This window comes from Polyergus mexicanus, unplaced genomic scaffold (genome assembly GCF_030449975.1).
Source record: "Polyergus mexicanus isolate NDT 795.1 unplaced genomic scaffold, iyPolMexi1.0 SCAF_23, whole genome shotgun sequence".
NCBI lineage: Eukaryota > Metazoa > Arthropoda > Insecta > Hymenoptera > Formicidae > Polyergus > Polyergus mexicanus.
The window spans coordinates 4,517,754-4,538,259 of NW_027223343.1; the positions used below are offsets into that span (position 1 = coordinate 4,517,754).

Below are 20,506 nucleotides of genomic sequence, written 5' to 3' on the forward strand. Positions count from 1 at the left end.
TTTGCATCTACATGCGAAATTCCAATCAGCGAGCTATCCTGTGAAAACGCTCGTTAAGGCGGAGCGTGAAAATGGAATTTTCGTTAGAGCACGCTTTTCAAAATCCAAAAGAAACATATAGATTTTAAAAGCCCGTTATATAATTCTATGTTTCACCCTGTGAAAACTCAATTTTCTCTATCACTGCAAATGACGTGATGTTTATCGAGTAAGCTCGGTGGTTGAACATTTAAACACAGTCACGCATACATTACACGGGAAACTTGTTTGATTTTCGTAACTCTATCAGTTTGTAACAAAAAAAAAAAAAAAAAAAAAAAAGAATAATCTCACTTTTGTAGAAGCGAATTGATTATATGCAAAATGAATTTTTTTAACAGAATCTACTCCTACATTTTCCACGCGCGTTAGTCTTTATTCGTAAAACGGTGCGAAATTTATTCGTTAATCGTAATCACACTGTATATTTACGTGTACGCTTAGCATGTTAAATTGAATGTGTAACGTAATTGATACAACACCGAGAAAATAATGATTCTGCACGAAAAAAATAAATTGAAAAAGTAGAACATTTTTTTATACGAAACAGTTTTCGAAGAAATTGACTGGGAAAATTGCGAAATTAAAACGTATTACATTTTTCCAAGCTCGAATGACCCTTAACGATCTTGTGTTATTAAAATGTGTATAAAAATTTCACATTTAATCGAATTTTTTTTTTTTTTTTTTATTAAAAAGAAATAAAATTTATCCCGATATTTTTATGCACACAATTTTCCATCAGTAAAACTTAAACTAACTTTAATAAATGCAATATGTATATTATGCTTTTATATTTATATATTAATATAGTCGCTCTCGAAACGAAGAATGAAACAAATTTATCTTTCATTTCCCATTGATTTCTTCGCGTAAAATTATTATTTTCGACTGTATTGCAATATGTCTGGAACATGCTGTATATATTGTATGTATATGTGTCGATCCCATTTCTAATAAGTGCATGAGAAATCGATATTCGCGGTGTTTCTAATATCTCGGTGAAATCTCTCTCGTTGGTCTGCCGCGTGTTGCGAATTCTGTTCCCATGCGTATTGCACGCATTTATCGAATGGTTGGTTGGCTATCTCTCTATCGACCCGCGCGTGTGTCGCGCGGGAGCGTTTATTAAACGCAACGTGTACCGCTCTTATCGAGCTCCGAACGACTGAGCCGCGTTCGTTAAACGCGATACGCATAGGGAAAGATAATTCGCCGCTTCGTTTTCGTCGGAAATAAGAAGCCGGACGACGGGGCGAAGATTTATGGCCCGCCGTTTAAGGTTCACAAGTTTCTTCCTCCTCGCGAACCGTTCCATTTCGCGCGTACCGCCTCGCATTGGTGAAGACCGAGCGATCTTTCGACTTTTAACCCGCTAGCAGTCGTGCTACGAGGTCAGCGTTCAAATAAAAAAATTGCTTTCTTTTTACATAAACGAGAGGATGCAAAAAAGAAAGAGAAATAGAGGAAGAGAGACGTGGTTTTTTTAAATAACTTTCCCAGGAAAATATAAATGTACAAATTAAAATCATATATTTTTATTATACAAATCGATTAATTTTCGAATAAATTTTCAACAAGCGTTGGATTACTTGAATGCCAGATATATTATATATTTTTCGTCTCGCTAATTCTCTACAAACATATAGATAGATTCATCGCGCTCAAAGCGCGATATGCTAATCTCGTATATACAAGAGAGAGATTCGGGGAAACAAATTTTTCCGCGTGTCCGGATGTGCGAACCGTGTTCTCGACTCCGAGATTTTCCATTAACCACGGCGAAATTGGATTCCTGCGAATTTGCGAAATGGAAAATGCGTTCGAGAGGCTAAATAAATCTGGTATAAATCTGACGTCATACATCCGCGAATTGCGAATCTACAAGGGAAAGAGAGGGGGGAAAGAAGAGCAGAAGAACGGCTAAAAGGCATTTATTGGCTGATAAGACATAGAAAAGCCCCCTGTAATTTTTATCGATCCTGTGTGAAAAGATGTGAAATCGAATAGAGCGATGACGGCACTAAAAGCTCGAAATTTTTCATTCGCCGATATCGCGCCAGAGAGTTCTGCTTTCCTCTCTCGAAACGGAAAAGATAACGTTATATCGACGAAGTTCGCGAATGAACCGAGCGATTGGAATGACTCGAAAGAGGCGGGACGTTAAAAGTTTTCAGTCCAATTAAATTTTTCTCTCTTGTTTTTTTCTCTTCTCCATCCGAAGATCGAGCGAACGAGATCTTTCCGCTTACGCGGATCGTTTGAAAACAAGTTTTTCTAATTTTCAAGGATGATCGAATGTTTGTTCGAGGCCCATCGCGTTTCACGCTTCTTTCTCCTCCCGCGTTTCGAATAGCCAGAGAATCGCAAACCTATATACGTAACGTGCTATACATTTATCGTATCGTGTAGATTGACACACGCTGTGACAGTCCAATATATAAATCAGCTGTGATCGATGATGGATAGAAATTTGTGTGTATGCATTCATCATTCGTAAGATCTCGTAGATAAACAAAGAGTCCTCGAGCAAGCGATATTATTTCAGAGGATATTTATCTCTCAAATTAGTGTAATAAATTATACGGTGTATGATTGTATGAGGTTTATAAAACGTGATTTTAACAGTAGTAACATATGAGAAACAAGATTTCTTTCAGGTTTTACACCTTTTTGTCGATTAATACTTTGTGCAACATTAATACGCACATTGCAATATATATGTAAAGTATATCACATAGATAAATTGTGTGACGAAGAAACATCGATTTATCGATTCTTTTCTAAAGAATGAGAGAATCTCTCCTCTCTCTCTCTCTCTCTCTCTCTCTCTCTCTCTTTCGCGGAAACTTTCTAATGATAAGTATATGCATGCCTGCAGGGGAGAACACGATTTCAATGTCTCGCTTCTCGATGTTTCGCAAATTTACTTTCGCGTGGATACACATAATGCTTCTCACAGAATACGCGGAATGAGAAGACCAAGGCGTTTTCCGCTTGGCGTTCGCTTTTGGTCCGCGTAGCTGCGCCGACCAAGTCATTGGTCTAACGCAGTCTAAAAACTTGCCGAAGAGAAATTCAGCGAAGTATGCGGGATTTCCCTTTTAGAAAGACGCGGGTACGGATGCGATCTACGCGGCCGATCGCGAGATAGAAGCGCGCTCATTTCTTCCCTCACGTTCCGTCCAATACGACTGGTTTGACTGGATTATGCGATATACGGCCATCTCCTCGACTTAATTGATCCAGGATTTATAGCGTCATTCTCCAGGTCTATATATATATATATATATATATATGTATAGTCCGCTTAAGCTCTTTTATAGTAATCACATTCATGATAGGGTGAACGACATCGGTGTGCAGCGATATTACAGCGTATTTATACATAACGGCTGTATAATTTTCTTCGGGCTGCGGGATATATATGTATATATATGTACATAGAGAGAGAGAGAGAGAGAGAGAGAGAGAGAGAGAGCATATATTCCTCATTTGCCAAATACGACCGCAACGATTAACGTGCATCGCTTACGCGGAGCGCTTTTACGATAATTGTTATGATAACAGTCGCGTTCCTGCCTGCTGTTTCGGTAGAAATTTTACGTTTCGGAGAGGATCAGCCCCGACGTCTTATGCAAATTAACGCGATTCCAACTTAATAGACCCGTGATAGCAATTACCGCTAGCATTGTTCTATTCCCGGCCGTTTCTGTTTCGCAAACACGCTCAGCCACTCTAAACGGTCACAATTGCTTTGATTTGGCGTACAAGGAACTCACGTCGCATTCTAATATGGTGTGAAGCTGATAATGTATCAAGATAGTATCAATTAAAACGCTTTTAATGTAATCAAAGTTCTTTTTGTATCAATCTCTCAGTTAATCGCGAAATTCGAATATATAAAATAAACTATGACATAAAAATTATATATGTTTTTCAAACAATCAATAATAATTATCAATGGAATTTATATGGCAATGCGTGTCAGAAATTATGATACAACGGACAAAGAGATGATTCATGAAAAAATAAGTTGAAAATATAAAAAAAACTTTTTATGCATGGCTTTGTTTTCTTCAAAATTAATTATACATTAATAAATTAATAAAGAAATAATTATATATCTTTATTACTTTAAGCGTAAACAATCTAACGTTATAACGTTATTAACAAATTCATCTCGACGGTAGCGATGATCAAAATTATATAAAAAGATCGTATATTATTCCATTACAAAAATAAACATAATGTTGATACTTTACACATAACTTGTCCGACAACTTAAGTAAATTGTTTTACTCTAAAAAATTATATTATATAAATTTATAATAGCCGTCGTCGAAATAAGTTTGACGATATACGCTACAGGCTTAAAAAAAACTAAATATTAAACTTTCAACCTCTAAGTTTTAATTTTCTCTCTATATCAAAAAGAGGCCTCTTTCTCTTCCGTGTAAGAAAAAAATTTCTTCTGTAAAACGCATTCTCTATTTTCGTACGGAAAGAAATCATCATCTCCCTGCTTTTGTACCACGATTGTGGAACGGATCTCGTCTAAGGCGGAAACGTGACTCATTTAGGGTTGCAAGAGCACTTAGGCATACGCGCGCGCGCGCGCGCAGCGAACGGTACGGCCGATTATACGCCGCACGTAAGTTCGCGGTAAACCAGAATCCGGAGCGTCGAATCTCGCGGCACTGGCAGAAATGCGTGGCCGCATTCCGTATTCTGCGAACTACTACCCTTGTTAAAAGCCGCAAAACTGGCCATCTCGCCCCGAGGATCAAAGCATACGGACCGGGCACGTATAGCGCTTTATCGGGGGCGATTTCACCCCGTTGCGCGTAAATCCGCAGGTTTACGATGTTAATTCAACTTTTACGGGAGATCGCGAGCGTGACAATTCCATCCTCCGGGCGAACTCCCGCTCAGACGGATAAACGGATCAGCGAAATAGAGTCGAGCGTCCGTTATACCGACATGATACGTGATTAAGAAGGATTTACATGACGCATGATACACGTGGAGGCGTACAGATATAATTCATTACGTATCGCAGTACACATATCGCTCTACTTACTTCTACATTCTCTTCATATTCGCTCTTTATTGTCAATTTTAAAGTTGCGTATATATGGGTGTATGCGCGTGACAATCGCGGGTGAAAGTGATACTGCCAGATATCATAAACGCGGAATTTGACAGATTTTCTATCTGCGTTTATCGCAGATCGATATTTATTGCAGTATGCAATGTTTCCACCAACGTTAACATATATCGCATAAAATATGTGACTATTAAACGCGGAAACGAGATTATTATTGTAAGTGGACATGCTCATGAATGTCACGTAATTCGCAATGCAATTTGCCGGCGCCGTACAACGTCAACGAAATTATTAATCGGATCATCCTTCTGACCATATGAATTTTGAAGTAACAATGCGTTCGTAATATCCACGTATCGTAATACTCGCTTTTGTTCACGTAATCCCTGCGGCTTGAGAATGAGAATTACAGCGCATAAATATACAGTAATGACTTATCGAATTACACACACATTATTAAATTTTACAAATTCTAATAAATATATACATATATACATATTGTATATATAAATCTATTAATCGTAAAATGTTATATATATATATAGATTCTATTTGCTATAACAACTGTTAATATCTATTTGAGTTTATATTCCTATAGAAAACACATTTATTCCATTAATTCAAAGCGTATTTATCGTCTAATTGTGTATATGCGCAGTAAATTTATAAAATATACAATTCCAGTGAATAAATTTGGAAACGAACGATGGTGTATTCATGGTTACGTTGATAGCAATTTGTGAAATTGATTGCAGAAAATTAATGGATATGTGCAATAGGAATTAATTAATGTGATACTTTCATTCGAATCCATTCGTGGCTGCATACCATTTCAGAATTAAGTTACGTACGTATTAGATAGATACATATATCATACACGGTGTATTTTCAAACTAGTTTAAGTTAACAGATGATATCTTTACTATTTATCTAAATATTTGATATATCGACGACTTCGTGTCCGGACTTCCATGAAGAACGACTTGCATGTCTTGTAAATTTAAATCCCAAATAATGAATCACCGTAATCCATAATAAGGTGAATCTAGTTATGATTGAAGTTTTATTCAAGTAGGACATCATTTAAGTCAGTTAAGCTACTTTATCAAACTTTTTTGCACCGAGTAAATTGGAATCACGAGACTTCTCGATCGCTATATATATATGTATATCGTATCGTCTGAGTCTCCAATAAAGAATAAATTTATGTAAAATTTTCTGACAAGTATATTATGCTCGTTATTACTACAAGCGTAAAAATGAACAGTTTTGAAATACGATACGTGGCTTTCAAGTTAACTTTCTACAATGCCACGTCTGTATTAAGACCACCAAAACAATCTTAATCAACTGACGTATTGCTGCGAAATGAACTTCGAAGAGGCTCAGTATTTCCGCCATTTTTCAATACTCAATCAATTCCAACTTGATTTGATGGACAATAATTATTCTCCTATTTCAAAAGATTCTCGGAAAAACTTTCGAATTTTATATGAAAGTTTTCGGTAGAGAGAGAGAGAGAAAGTGTGTGTGTGTGTGTGTGTGTGTGTTTCTGGCAGTTTCGTACTCTCGAGATTTCATCGTTCATTGCCGAACGATATCGACAAAGGTTCGCTACGATCGGGAGAGAAGCTTATTAGCGCTCTCTGTTGCGTTGTATACTACGATAGAAATCGGTAGTAGTTGGCGACGTATTCTCTTCGTTGAAACAGTACGATCAGCGTAATTGCTCTACGGGTAGAGAAACTCGTCGGAAATTCCCGGCCATGGGCGATCCCTTTGAGGAAAATTTTAGGATTCTAACGCCCCATGCAAGGCGACCGACAGTCCGACAAAACTGTTCCTTTTGAAGCATTTCACCTTTGTTCAAGCGGAACCTCGTACGGTAACTTGACTGACAGAGACAATGCGCATTCGATCCCGCGTAAATCCGAATTTTGCGAAGCGAATCGATCGGAAGAAGAAACGGGAATTACAATAATCAAAATTGCTCGAATCAAAAGGGGGTGGTTGTTGAAAATTAAAGGTCGAATTTCAATTTAATTATTTGGCAATTAATTCACGGATTTCGTAATTGCGTAATGAATAATCTATATAATCGGCTGCTTTGTTCATTAATAGTAACCGTCGATATAGTTTCGTCATTAAAATAATAACGGCAAAATCATCATGCTGTATTGTTAATAAATAGTTCGGAATTACGACGCGGACGGCAGATCCATTTGTAAATTCATTAAATCCGTTATATAATCACGCAATGTAACGTCGAAAATTCGATGATCGGCCGTATTGCTGTTTACAACGTGGCCGTCTGGCAATTTCGCGAATACGCGTGAGTGCTCATAGATCAAATATTGAGATATATAGATATAACTTGTTCATTGTCAAATAGTATCGATAAAGCTTCGTTAGAATCGGGAAAGCTTATTAACGACGAGGTGTTATTAATTAAAGAATGTCATTATTTGCAAAAGTAATTCTTTCACTAATGTCTGGCAAAGAATGTTTAGGAAAATTGTGCCAAATATTAAACATCATCCATATTAATCTACACGGTAATCATTTCCTCTCTCTTGCTTTCTCTCTTTCTCTCTCTCTCTCTCTCTCTCTCTCTCTCTCTCTCTCTTCTTTCTCCACAGGAAGAATATACAAATGAGTTGCATAAATATATGATAGCAAATGATAATTAGTTCGCGCAGAGCCTGCTATGGAAGACGTGCTTTGCAAAGGTACGTGGAATAAAAATATAGCGGGAGAATATGCGTCGGGATACTTGGATATCTAGTTACTTATTCGCACAGTTTATACACGTGTCTGTTAACACCGGCGCGGGATATACGCGATAATCTTTCTTGGACTTCCTTGGAAAGTTCGCGAGATTATTCTAAACTGACATCTCTTGTCTCGACGAATTTTCTCTACCTTTAATAATTAATAACTGGCATTTACGCGCGCGGATCCTGTCAGCGCGAAGGCAAGAGCAGAGAGGACGGACATCATTCTACGATCAAAGATTCATCGCGCTTAAGTTAAGGGATACATTTCCCAGGGCGCTCGGGCAGTTTAAGACGGCTTAGACTGACTTCGTAGCGAGCTCAGGCATATTTCGCTGTTGTAGAACGACTAGAACGACTCTTCCGTGGAAAATGTTAAGCTTACGCTTTTATGCCGGAGCGATAATGGGCCCGAGAAAAAGGGAAAGAGAGAAAGAGAAAGATAAAGAAAGAGATTGTTTCCTTTTATTCTTGTGGATATAATAATATAATGTCTGCCACGTCGTTGCACCTCGAGGGTCGTCGGGACCAGCTAGCTAGTACCTCTACCGTCTCTACTACATAAGGAAGCTATTCATTTTAACGTGAAACTTTAAGCCACCGTGCTGTAATAAGAGAGGAGAAACTTTAATAGATGCGTTTTAAGGATATGCCCCGTCCTTTTCCGTACGGAGACGTTTTAGATAACCTAAGGAAGCACGCCGGAGCAGCCTTTGCCAGCCCTTTACCGTTCTTTTAATTTTTGTCCACGTCTTTCAGAAATTTCATAAACGATGTGAATTAATTATGCACACACAATCTATTTATTTTGAAAATATATTTCTCGTACAATAATACGTTATCAAAATATATAAGCTCAATAATGTTATTCGAGGAATAATAATTTGCAGAAGAGATTATGTTAATATTTATGCGAGCAACCTGTATATATACAAATTTATTCGGCATCATATTAATCTTCACATAAATATAACTAATATGGCTTGAAATATTAGATGATAAAATGTAATTTGCAATATTTTCGGATATTAAAGCGCATTCGGCCTTCCGCATTTTACATCATATGATTAATGAGTTGCATATCGATGAATCATTATTACAGTAATTGATTAAAAACAGATTTACTCTCTACAAAAATCAGAGTATGCAAAAAATTATTACACGTGAAATACGGTGGCGAAAAATATTAGGAAATATTAAATACGTTTAACAAACTTGACGCTTGTAATGTGCTTTGTTGTTGGTATATTATTGCTTATGAGTATTTGTTGTTTATTTGCGCTTAACTTATTTCATGACGTAGTCGTAACAAATCTGCTGATAATTACGCTATCATAATTACGCGGTGATCATCTAATTTATTATCTAGGAATTAGCTAATTAGATAACATTATGAAATATGAAAAATTATGTTATAAAGATACATCGAGATTTTTATAATCCTTAAAAAAGAATTGAAAAATTTAATGAAAGTTAGAATTACATAAGTTAGAATCCCGAATTAAAAATTTAATTCTAAGAATCAGGTTTAATACAGAAATAAGCACAGAAAGGTTTCGATGTTACAGGACATTGTTCAGATTGTGTGTATGTATATAGCCGCCAGGGGTAATGAGGATTCAGATTGGTATATACGTACATATGGTATTCTTGGATCGATAACAGCATCTAATCCTAACTTGGATTCCAATGACCTCGGATAAAGCCGTTAGCTCGTAAAGCACCGGAGCGATAGAAAGGATTACTTGTCCAAAGTACGAAAGTACGAAGATTATCGACAAGTAGCATCGTCTCCTTTCCTCGATCGACTGCGAACGGTATCCGTGATGGGAATCTACTACTTCCGATCGTTCAATTATTAACATTTTATCGACAGACATTTTCATATAATAGGATGAACTCTTCTCTTAACTTAATTCTTTTACGTTTCAGGCTTGCGTTTTTTTACATAATTCTGTGTGAAAAATGCTTTATCTTATCCAATATATTTCGTATAGTTTAACAACTGTTATGAAGTCGTGGTCCAATATTGAGTAGCCGAGAAATTCAACGCCATTATTTGTCTGTAGATTAATGATGTTGTACATTAGGATTTCAAAGGCTGGACAGCGGGATTCGTGCGAGATGCAACTTACTCATCGTGATAATTGTCTATGCGTGGGAGGAGCGCCCTGAAGCGAGAGACAGAGGGAGGAAGAGAGAGAGAGAGAGAGAGAGAGAGAGAGAGAGAGAGAGAGAGAAAATCGATTTCCATTTTCCAGGGCGCGTTTGCCTCCCGGAGCCTTATTAGTTCCCCGTCAAACAGCACGGTGGCTTCTTTTTTTTTCCTCTCTTTCATGCCCTCCCTTTATCCGCGCTTCGCTTTACCCTCGTCCCATCCCCGAAACTCGTCCACCATGTTTTATTTCGTAGCGGAGATCAGCATTGTTACGGAAGTGTTGTACGTCCTGTCCTCCGTTCTGGCGCTTCCCATCTCTCTAACATCCGTCCCATTTCTCGAATCCTCGTGGAGAGAAGCGATTTCGTCTCTTTTAATAATTCTCATCGCATCCTATCGTACTCTGTTCTTTTGACTTTCTCCGTGTGCAAAATATATTCGAATTTAAATAACACAGAAAATAAAAAGAACAGTCGATTTATTTTAAAGATTTATCCTAGATATATTTTTCGCATGCTTTGCACGTAGAATATTTACTTTGTGTTTAAAGGCTTCGAAGGGTTTTCCGAAGGGTGACGTTTCCGATAATATTGTCTCCTATTCCACAGCTCCGATATCTCAAGATTGGACAATTGAGGAGACACTTGAGACTTTTCGATTGTACACGTTATAAGCGAATTCTAGACATAGAGAAGGCTACACTTTTCCTACGCAAGTAAAACGGGAATGTACAGAGCTCGTTATACAATACGATCCCAGACGGAATCGAGAATATACCGTCGCGCCACCAGTCCATTGTTGCGATACCACGAACAGAAGTTCGTAAAGTCCTCACCTTCGGCAAAGAGAAGTGGAAGTTTCAACGGCAGATGCGAATTCGTGCTTTTTTCCTCCCTCCCTTCGGTGCGCATTCGTTTCCGCGCCATAGAGTAGCCGAGCCCTTCATTAAAGTTTCCATCGTCCGCTTTTGTAGTTTTTAACCAGCGGTAGCCGGACGAGACTCTCTTCGTGCTCTTTCGTATCCCGCGATCTCATGTGCATATAAAATAAAATACTTGGGGATCTAAATCTACTTTTGCACGGATCCACCTCTCTAGATACCTTATTTTATTATTTTGTTACATGAAATTATGCAGCTTCCTTCGTTCGTACAATTTCTAAATGACTATCTTTCTTTTACAAAATACAGTCCCGATATATAATCGATTTTCTTCTTTTACTCCGCTTTTATTTCTCAACGTTGTGCATTCTCAAATAAAAGTTTTCTCTTTATATCGATAAAATTTCCTTGTAATGCAGATGTGTTGCAAAGAGAAATGAATGCAAATTTTTTAATTATTTAACGCAAACAAAATAATGTAATAAGCAAGCGAATTGTAGCAAAAACCGAAAAAAGAAAAATCTTTCTCGCTATTGCTTTCTCTCAACTATTCCCAGCAAGTCCATGTACGCAAACTTCATCTAAAAAAATGTGTCTTATGCATATCCATAGTAGATTCGCCGTTGTGTTTAATTCTTGACGGAATACCCATTAAAATAAATCGATATTAATAATACAGTTGAATAAAAAAATAATTTTTTTTATTACAAGAAAGAAATAATATTTACCGTGTTTTTATTGAGCGCTAAACTCCGGCTTCAAAATTGCTCCATGTATTTTATTATTTATGTGACGTGTAAAAAAAGTACATTAAAATAGTATTTTCTTGCAATTTTAATCACAATTTTCTCAAAATTTTAATATAATAGAACTATTTGAAAGTTGAAACCATATTTTTTTAACGTCAACAAAATTATAGAAAATAAACGTCTTCCTCTTTTTTTTTTTTTTTATTGTAACTTATGTATCTCTATAATTTGATGTGCATATATATAAAGATATATATTTCTTTATATTGCGATTGCAACGCTGCAGAAGATATTTACATTGATTAAATTTCTATAAATTATCTTAAATAATTTAATTTGCAATAAAATTTTCAAGACAAAGGGAGAAAAATATATTTATATAATTTTATATAGCCTATCCTAAAATATACGTATGTATTGTTATATATATATATATATATATTTTACTTCTTTAATTATACAGATAAGTAAAATATAAATAGAATTGTGTTCCAAATTCTTGTGTCGCAAATCATAAATAGTCGAAAGCGGGCTTTACTCGGAGCAGTACTCCAAAACAAGGAGGAAACATGAATCGGAAATCAGATCTACATTTCCATTCACCGGGGAACGTTGCATTTGGGTACAAATATCGAATTTCTTCAGCCTATATTCTCCCTTTTAACGAATATATGAAAATCCGCGGTGATTCAATATTGTTCTTTTTTCCCCTTCCTTTCTTTCTTCTTTTTAAACGCGCGGATAATTCATTTCGTATTATCCCGATTTTCTATCGCACTTCCAGTCGCGATAAAAAGAATAAATGATGCGCGGCAAGCGCGATTCTTCCTTGGATTGCAGTTTTATGAGCGGCTGAAACTTGTCGATGATTTGTCACGTCGAATTCCACGGGAAACCAAAGATGAAAACGAAAATCACGGGACAATACGAGCGTAATTTCGATAAACTGCGATATAAAATACTCGTAGAACGTGTAAATAGGAATAGCGGAGATACTCGTCGCGCGCGAATATTTCGTTCTTGCACGATATCCGATGGCTCGGATATTATTGCCGCACACAGGTGTGCGCCTAGTATATGTAATTTTGGCCACACCATTTCGAACCACTTGGCGATTATTCGGGTAATTGCGAATTATTTCGCGGATATTCATTAACGCACGGGTTTTGGCCGAAAATCCACGGCTTTTGCGAGCGCGCAAACTCCGATTTCGGACAGGTGCAAGTCCTTTTATCATGTCTGCCTACACTCGGATTATAATACCCTGTGTTCGATTTTGCGATAGTCGCATAGCACTTATTAATTCATGAGAATTTGGAAAGTAGTTTCCTGCGTTTGTTCCGTAGCGATATACATAATATAACGGTCACAAATTCTTACAAATAATTTTAAACTAAAGTTATTGAAAAAAAATCAACAATAAATTCTCATAAAGTTTTTTTAAGAATAGGAAAACTCATATAATTTTCTTTAAGTTACTTTTTGTCTTTTTATTTTTGTCTTTTATCATATAACTTTGCTACAGATATAAGCTTGAGAGACGTCGAACTCTATTGACTTTTAATATTGCAATCTATTAATAGCAAGGAAGAAATGTGTTGTATTAAATTTTTCCTCTCTCATACAATTCGACAATAGATCGTGATTGAAAATTTGAAATCTTTCCGTATGCTAAAACTAGCAGATGAAGAAAAGACAGCTAAGCTGCTCGCTATAATTATCCGGATTGATTGTTTGCGCAGTCATTCATCACGTAGAAAGAATAAGAGCGCAATGACATACCGTCATCATAAAATTAAATATATCCATTGCAAATGTGAATACATATATATACAGAAATAAATTTACATATTTAATCTTTAGTTTTAATAACAACGTTTTATAAACATAAGTTATAAGTATTACACTTTTTAGTATTTTAAGCCTATATAGAATTACCTTTTCCTCTTTTATAAAATTTCTATTTAATTCTTTTTTAAATACTTATCTCGAGTCTCCTTTTCTTTATTTTCTAGCTGCCGTCCTATCAACTAAGCGGACAGCTCGGAAAAATGATATCACGGGACTCGCATTTCAATCTTGCCGAGGTACTAAAAGTCCTTACTAGCATCGCTATCGTAATTATTTAGCTCTCATCTGTATCTTTAATTCCGATGACGTCGGGCAATCGCGTTGCTCAATTCGAGGAGTTCTATTTTGCGATTTTACTTGCGCCTGCTCTTTCTCTCTTTATCCGTATTATTATCCTTCGTCTCGGCCTCTTTCCCATTTTCAATGCTGTATTATCCGTCTTGGCACCGAGTTCGTCAAACTCTAGTGGCCCTTTGAGGGAAAATCATCGCGTATTCAGCTCTGGACCGACCTACAGTATGATCGGAGGTAACTGCGAAACGCGAAAACTAGCCGCGGATGTTTTCGGAATCAATCCGATGTTCTCTACATGACTGCACGAGTAGCTCGCATATCCTGCTAGTTTCTCTCCGTGATACTTTCTCGACGGAAGTTTGGGCGGAAGATATATCACTTTCATAGATAAGCCCAGACATCTTCCTACCTATGTATTTTTGTTTGATCAAGTTGAGTTTAGTGCGCGAAACGTATACACATGTACCGTTATATTCATATAAATTCTCGAGCTTTACGGTCGATTGGAATTGCGCGGCGGATGAATAATAAACTCGCGAGAGATATTAATTCTACGCGCGCGAGATGTGATGGCAAGTTTGCCGAATGAATGAATCTCCAACTCTCGAGTTTATGAATCTTTTTGTTGCGACGCGAGTTTCTATTCCATCACACGACACACGTTTTAACGCGTCGCTCGATTTACGAATATGTTCTTTATCAGCTGGATCAGCGAAATAAGATTGATCACTCTCTCTCTCTCTCTATGCTCCGGAAACAATCGCGCAGAATTGCCGCTCGCTGCACGTATGTATCTGTCAGACCCATACAACCAAGTTTCGCCCGTGTGGATGCAAGTCCGACTACTGCGAATGATGTGGTAGTCTCATTGTCGTTCTTACTTTATGATTTAGCGTCGTCGCGCCAGAGTTTATGATTGCTCGCTCGTGCCGAAATGGAGCCATATATAGGTACACAGCAGCGAAAGCGGCATCCGTCACCGACCCTCATAGCGCTGCGACGCTAAATCGCCGTAATACACGCGTGTCCGACGAGAGTAACGACCGTCAAGATGTCAAGACATTAAAAACTCTCCTCGCGAGAGTTGAATATAAGTTTAATAACGCGCGTCGCACCTTTTTTTCTTCCACTCGCTCGCAAAACTTTGGATCGATCGAAACTTTCGATCTAAATTTTAACCCAATATTAAGCTAATATAACGACGCTATATACAATATATATCGGATTTATATATCTTAACTTCACAATTTATACAACTTCACGTTAAGATGCCATGAACTCTTTCGATTAATTACGGGAGATCCTCTTGGAAGAATCTGCGGTCAAAGTTTTCTTCCGAACATGTAAGATCATTCGCGCTTTTGATCGAAAAATTCTCTGTACTTAACGATTTTATTGCAATAACGACGGACACATGGCCACGTTTGTATTCTGCGAGATCACTGGACCAGGGCAGAAAGAGTTCGCATTTCTCTCGCACCATTAGTGCCGTTTTACATCGGCGGGTCCGTTGTTGCGGCCGGCTGGCCGCAGGGATGGCTGCAGGAATGCTACACTTTCTGTTCCACTGCAATCTGCTGTTCGAATTTCTCGCGTGCGCGAAATCGCAGCTGGACAGGTTGCGAACGCTGAGCATAGAGGACGGGAACTTTCAATGCCAACGAACTTTAGCGCGACTCATCTGTCTACCGGGATGCAATTCGTCGTGCATACGGGATACATAGCTGTCTGCTCAAATTGCTGCTTCGTGTCGGAACGATTCGTCGTTACCGCGAGAAACCGGCGGCATGGGCTTGTAAAGCAGTCGGAAATCGCATTAACGCTTCTCTGTAACTAACGTGTCTCACGTACAGTACCTGAGATATTGTTAAAGATCTCTCGCGCGACTCTCCGAGTTATGCCTTATCGAATAACCAACTTTAATGAGCGTCGCATCGCTTTGCGATTAATTAATTATTCTTTCTAATTGAATCACGAGACTTTCTCTGCACTTTGTCGTATTTTAAATTCATCATTTTTCCATCGCCTGCAATATGAAGATACGAGAGAACTTTTCTCTCGGAAAAAAATAACGTTTGAAATATCTCTTCATATTTTCATCTTGAGTCCGCATAAATTGATCCTTCCAATCGTGATGAATATGCGATAATTATAAATATAATTATAAATTTTCTTCATGACCGTGCTCTTTGAATTCTTTATCCTTGTTTGATCATGTCACGCGCAACAGATTTGCGCTTCCGAACAAATTCGAAACTTTCTCCCAGATTTCGCATTGCAGACGAAGCATGGCTTTGTATGAGTCGCAACACGACATTCCGACGAGCGACAGAAAACGATTAAACTGATATTACGGATATTTACTTACATCCAAGACGATGCGAGTAACGTTGAGAACAGAATCGCGATCGCTCTTGCAGGCGTTGAAGATCTTTCGAGTTGCATACCCTTATGAGAAATTTGTAACGGCTCTCTTTGATTCAAATAATATATATATATATATATCTTTTATATTTATAAAAGACAGTATACTACTTTGAAATCTTTTATTACGAACTAATAATCCATGATATTCGTTCGTAAATATAATCGCGTTGCATTCAACTGTCATCTGAAAGAACTCATTTATGACACACAAAGCTAGAAATAAAGCAGTGCCACGAAAATGGTTTATTATTTCCGTAAATGTTCGTGTGTTATTCGTAATGTTATTTTCTATATGCCTTGCCTATTTGATCAGCCATTGATCGCTAAAATATGTCGTATATTTAGAACACGCATACAGCGCTCGCGCGTATAAACATCATTAAATGTTACTTGAATAACGAAGTGCGGAGCAAATATCGCGCGCAAAATTCGTTTGCAAAATGGTGCAGCATCCAATAATACTCGACAATAGCATATATGGTAATAATGCGCCGATGTAATATTTCTCTGAAATGTGTTTTTTTTTATGTGAAATAATATCAAACAATGCCGCATTTACAACACGCAATAAATTTTCAAGATGTTTCATCGCAATGAACAAAAACATTAATTAAATTTTGATTCTGGATATTTTGCAAAAGAGAAAAAGAAACAGATAAAAGAGAATATTTCTAATATGAATTTTTAATGATATCTGACCTAGACATAGAGAAGCTCGATTTTTTTGTACGAATAGAAAATTCCAGTTCTCATCCGTTGAATCGTTTACTAAAAGTTTAAAGAAAATCGAAATTTTTTATTTTGCTTTTTCTCTCTTTCTCTTTTTCTTATGAATTTGTCCTTTGACAGATGCAGTGATCGCTTTTACCAAATTAAATTATCTATATAAATTAATAAAACCATGATATTTTGCATATCTTTGCTTCGCCAGTGATTCAGCGCAAAAATTTTCAACTCGTTTGCTCCGCGAAATTTCATGCTCATTGAGCTTATATTAAAGAAATCACGAGGCGTAGCTATGAAATATGATCAGGTTTATTTTAAGATAATACACCAAGTTTTAATATCAGTCGATCTCTTTTTGTTTCCTCGCAAACTAGAACGGTGCGATTCGTTTATTGGCACGCGGCCACTCTGAAACGTGAAAGAAAACGAGATATAATATTTCTGCTCGTTTGACATTCCATATCATCTACTATTTTATCCGGCACGGAGCTTCATGATGAGAAGTCGGCTCTATCTAACATTTCTGTCTATATAAGACGACGAGTCATAAAGAGGTACCGTCGAAGTAGGTCACCCAATGTGTCAACGCGAAAACAGTCTCTCCCAACTATAATAGAGCCCTGAAAGAGTTGACGGACAGCAATTCGGAGTGATTTTTTGACGTTTCCTTGTCAGGCATGTGAGTTATTGCGTATTTTGGGGATGTCGTGGATATTTCCTCTAATTCCACATGTCAGTCTCTTCATATATCTCTTCATTTTACGGAGATATACGAAGCTTTATTCCTCCTATTCAATCTCTACCAATTTTTTTCAGACCGGATATTTTATACGTATTCTAAATTTATTTTAAATATTTTAAGGGAAAGAGAGAAGAGAAGAAACATCTATCGATTACATTCTCACGTAAGCAATGTTATCTTTTTATTACATACACGTCACGGGAGAGATGAATAAAGTTAAGACGGTGTAACGATCGATCCGTTGGATGAGTCATACATCTTTATGGCATCTTCGTTACATTTTTAATGAAGACAGTTATACGCGATTGGGTCGAAAGCTTTTAAAAAGTTACTCTCGTCGAAATAGAGTGAGGTCGCTGACAGCATTGTATTGCATTGATGCATTTAGGCATAACAATTCATGGGTTTTTAAGCTTTATTTTGACACGATAAAATAAGAACAGCCTGCTTTTACTAGCAAATACGTAATTAAAGAGCAGTTTACTTTCGATATCAACCAAATTTATTTTATTCTAAAAAATATTTCTGTTTCATCAGCTTTATATACAATATATATATATAGATTAAAATATTCATTTCGGTCTGTAAGTCATTAAAATATTACAATAAATTAATCCAAAAAGTTATTAATTTTATATTAAAACATATCGAGAAGTCTCTAAATTATTCACGTAACGAACATTAATTGCAAGAATATCAAGAGAACTTACTCATTTAATCGTCCATTCCACTCAACCCGGCGTATTAACCCGTACGTAGGATACAATCGTCAGTGCACTTTTGACCTGTGCGACCTTTCAGCCCGACCTTTCGTGCCTATCTCTCGCAAAATGAGATTAATACCGTTCATCGATACCGTGAATATTGAGTCACTATTTGCCACAGTGCAGTAATTTTTTTTTTTCGCAGAAGTGTTATTTTGAAACAGGCTATTCGTTTATATTTGTGTTTTGATGTATGTATAGTATATTGTCACGCTGCGATGTATATTAACTGTTCCATGCGAAATATTTGACATTTTTCATTTGCATATCGACATAAAGATGGATGCGCGGTGGGCTTGAAATACATAATTGATATTCAAATCACAAATACGATTCATAAGTATCGACTGGTATTTTGTAATGCACGAGCCAGAATTTATCTCATTTACATGTCAATATATGACTTTTTCCATTCGCTTTATTAATCTCGTTTATATCGCTTGCACTACGTACTATTCACATCGTACATGTGTCCTATACAGGGGAAATAAAAAAATATTAAAACCTATGAAAACGATAGATTTTTGGTGCATATATCACGAAGGATAGATCGGGTAAAAAGAAATAATTGAAAAATATGTCATCAAGATTTGCGCCATTATACGAGATAGCATTTTTTTCTCCTCAAACGTAAATTAATCAAAATATTGCGCTGCCGATTATCGGTACCCCGTGAATGTTGCAATTTTAAATTTCCTCACGATGTGATATCGGAATCGAGCTGACAAATCGTTCCGTTCGCGAGATACATGGGACTCGCGAATGCATCGGCTCTCTTTTTACGCGAACGCGCAGTTAGCGGAGAGGCGAATTGCGTTCTCTGCAAAAATTTTTGGTACCAAATACTTCTTGCACGACTGCCTTTGTACCGCACGGTCATACGTGAGTATATCTCTTGTGACGAGCGCACCCACACGCGTCGAGTCCATTTTTTATTAGCACAATGAACAGTAAAGGATTGCCTTTATTCTCTTTTTCTCCCTTTCCATTTCTCTCTCTCTCTCTCTCTCTCTCTCTCTCTCTCTCTCTTTCTCTTTCTCTCTCTCGCTCTGCATTTACCATATATATGCATGCGTAGGATTTTTCGTTCTTCACACGGGATTTCGATGTATGTATTTACTCGCATGTAACAAGCACATTAATAACGCCGAGGTTATTTTACATCACGGCTTTAAACGCGCGTGCGAAAATAATAGACGTTAATATGAAAAATTTTATTACAAAACGAAAAAATGTGAAATGGAAAATTCTACATACAATACTTCAATCGCAGATTATTTAAAATATATTTAAAATGTGTCTAAAGCGCTCTTGAAAAAAAAAAAAAAAAAAAAATCCATTACGAGGAAGTAAACGTTAAAGTTGCATCACACAAAATCATATAAAGCGTGTTGGTTTCAATTAATTGTTACGATGAAGATTAAAGTACAAAGTTTATCTGCATTTTCACGATGAACTTTGACAGATTTAGTTTGAAGAACTTTGAGCTGATCTTTTTTATATAAATAGAGTTTGACGCGCGAAAGCACCATTTATTCTCGACTAAGAGAACTTTACAGAATTCAAAAAGAATTATATGTCTTGTCAATTAAAACTCACGTTAAGTTTCTAATAAAGTAAACCAGAAACGTGTATAATCGTTAACTATTTATACTCTTGAAGCGTTCGCATGAAAAAATCAATTTTAAGTTTACGGAAAAAATCCAAGTATAATTGATAGAATAATGTAATTATAATTCTAATCGCGATCAGAGTTTTCCGGAACATTTTGCGGAACCATCGCCGTAATTTTAGCCGTAACGTATTGGCGCAACTTATGCTTATAAACATCTCAGGCGTTAATTCTGATTTCAGATGCAGAGAGCGATGCTACTGCTCTGTTGGCTGCCGCTTCTCAACCACTGCCACGCCGTAAATCCAGGTAAATATCGATTTATTTCTAAAACGGCGAGCGCGCGCGCGCATATCGCAAGCAAGAGGCAAGAAGGGGAC

The 20,506-nt window shown here is 36.9% G+C and overlaps 2 protein-coding genes across 3 annotated transcripts in view; one reads left to right on the plus strand and one right to left on the minus strand.

The window, feature by feature from the left end:
• The window catches only part of M (miniature), a 148,829-nt gene that overhangs the window by 51,777 nt on the left and 76,546 nt on the right, over window positions 1-20,506 (minus strand). The gene's annotated exons all lie outside the window — the stretch shown is intronic.
• Window positions 1-20,506, plus strand: part of Sol1 — a 279,883-nt gene that overhangs the window by 19,211 nt on the left and 240,166 nt on the right. For both annotated transcript variants that reach the window (XM_070312774.1, XM_070312775.1), the window contains exon 2: window positions 20,369-20,435. In XM_070312774.1, coding sequence (XP_070168875.1) covers window positions 20,369-20,435 — 67 coding nt within the window. The remainder of the gene's footprint in view (window positions 1-20,368; window positions 20,436-20,506) is intronic.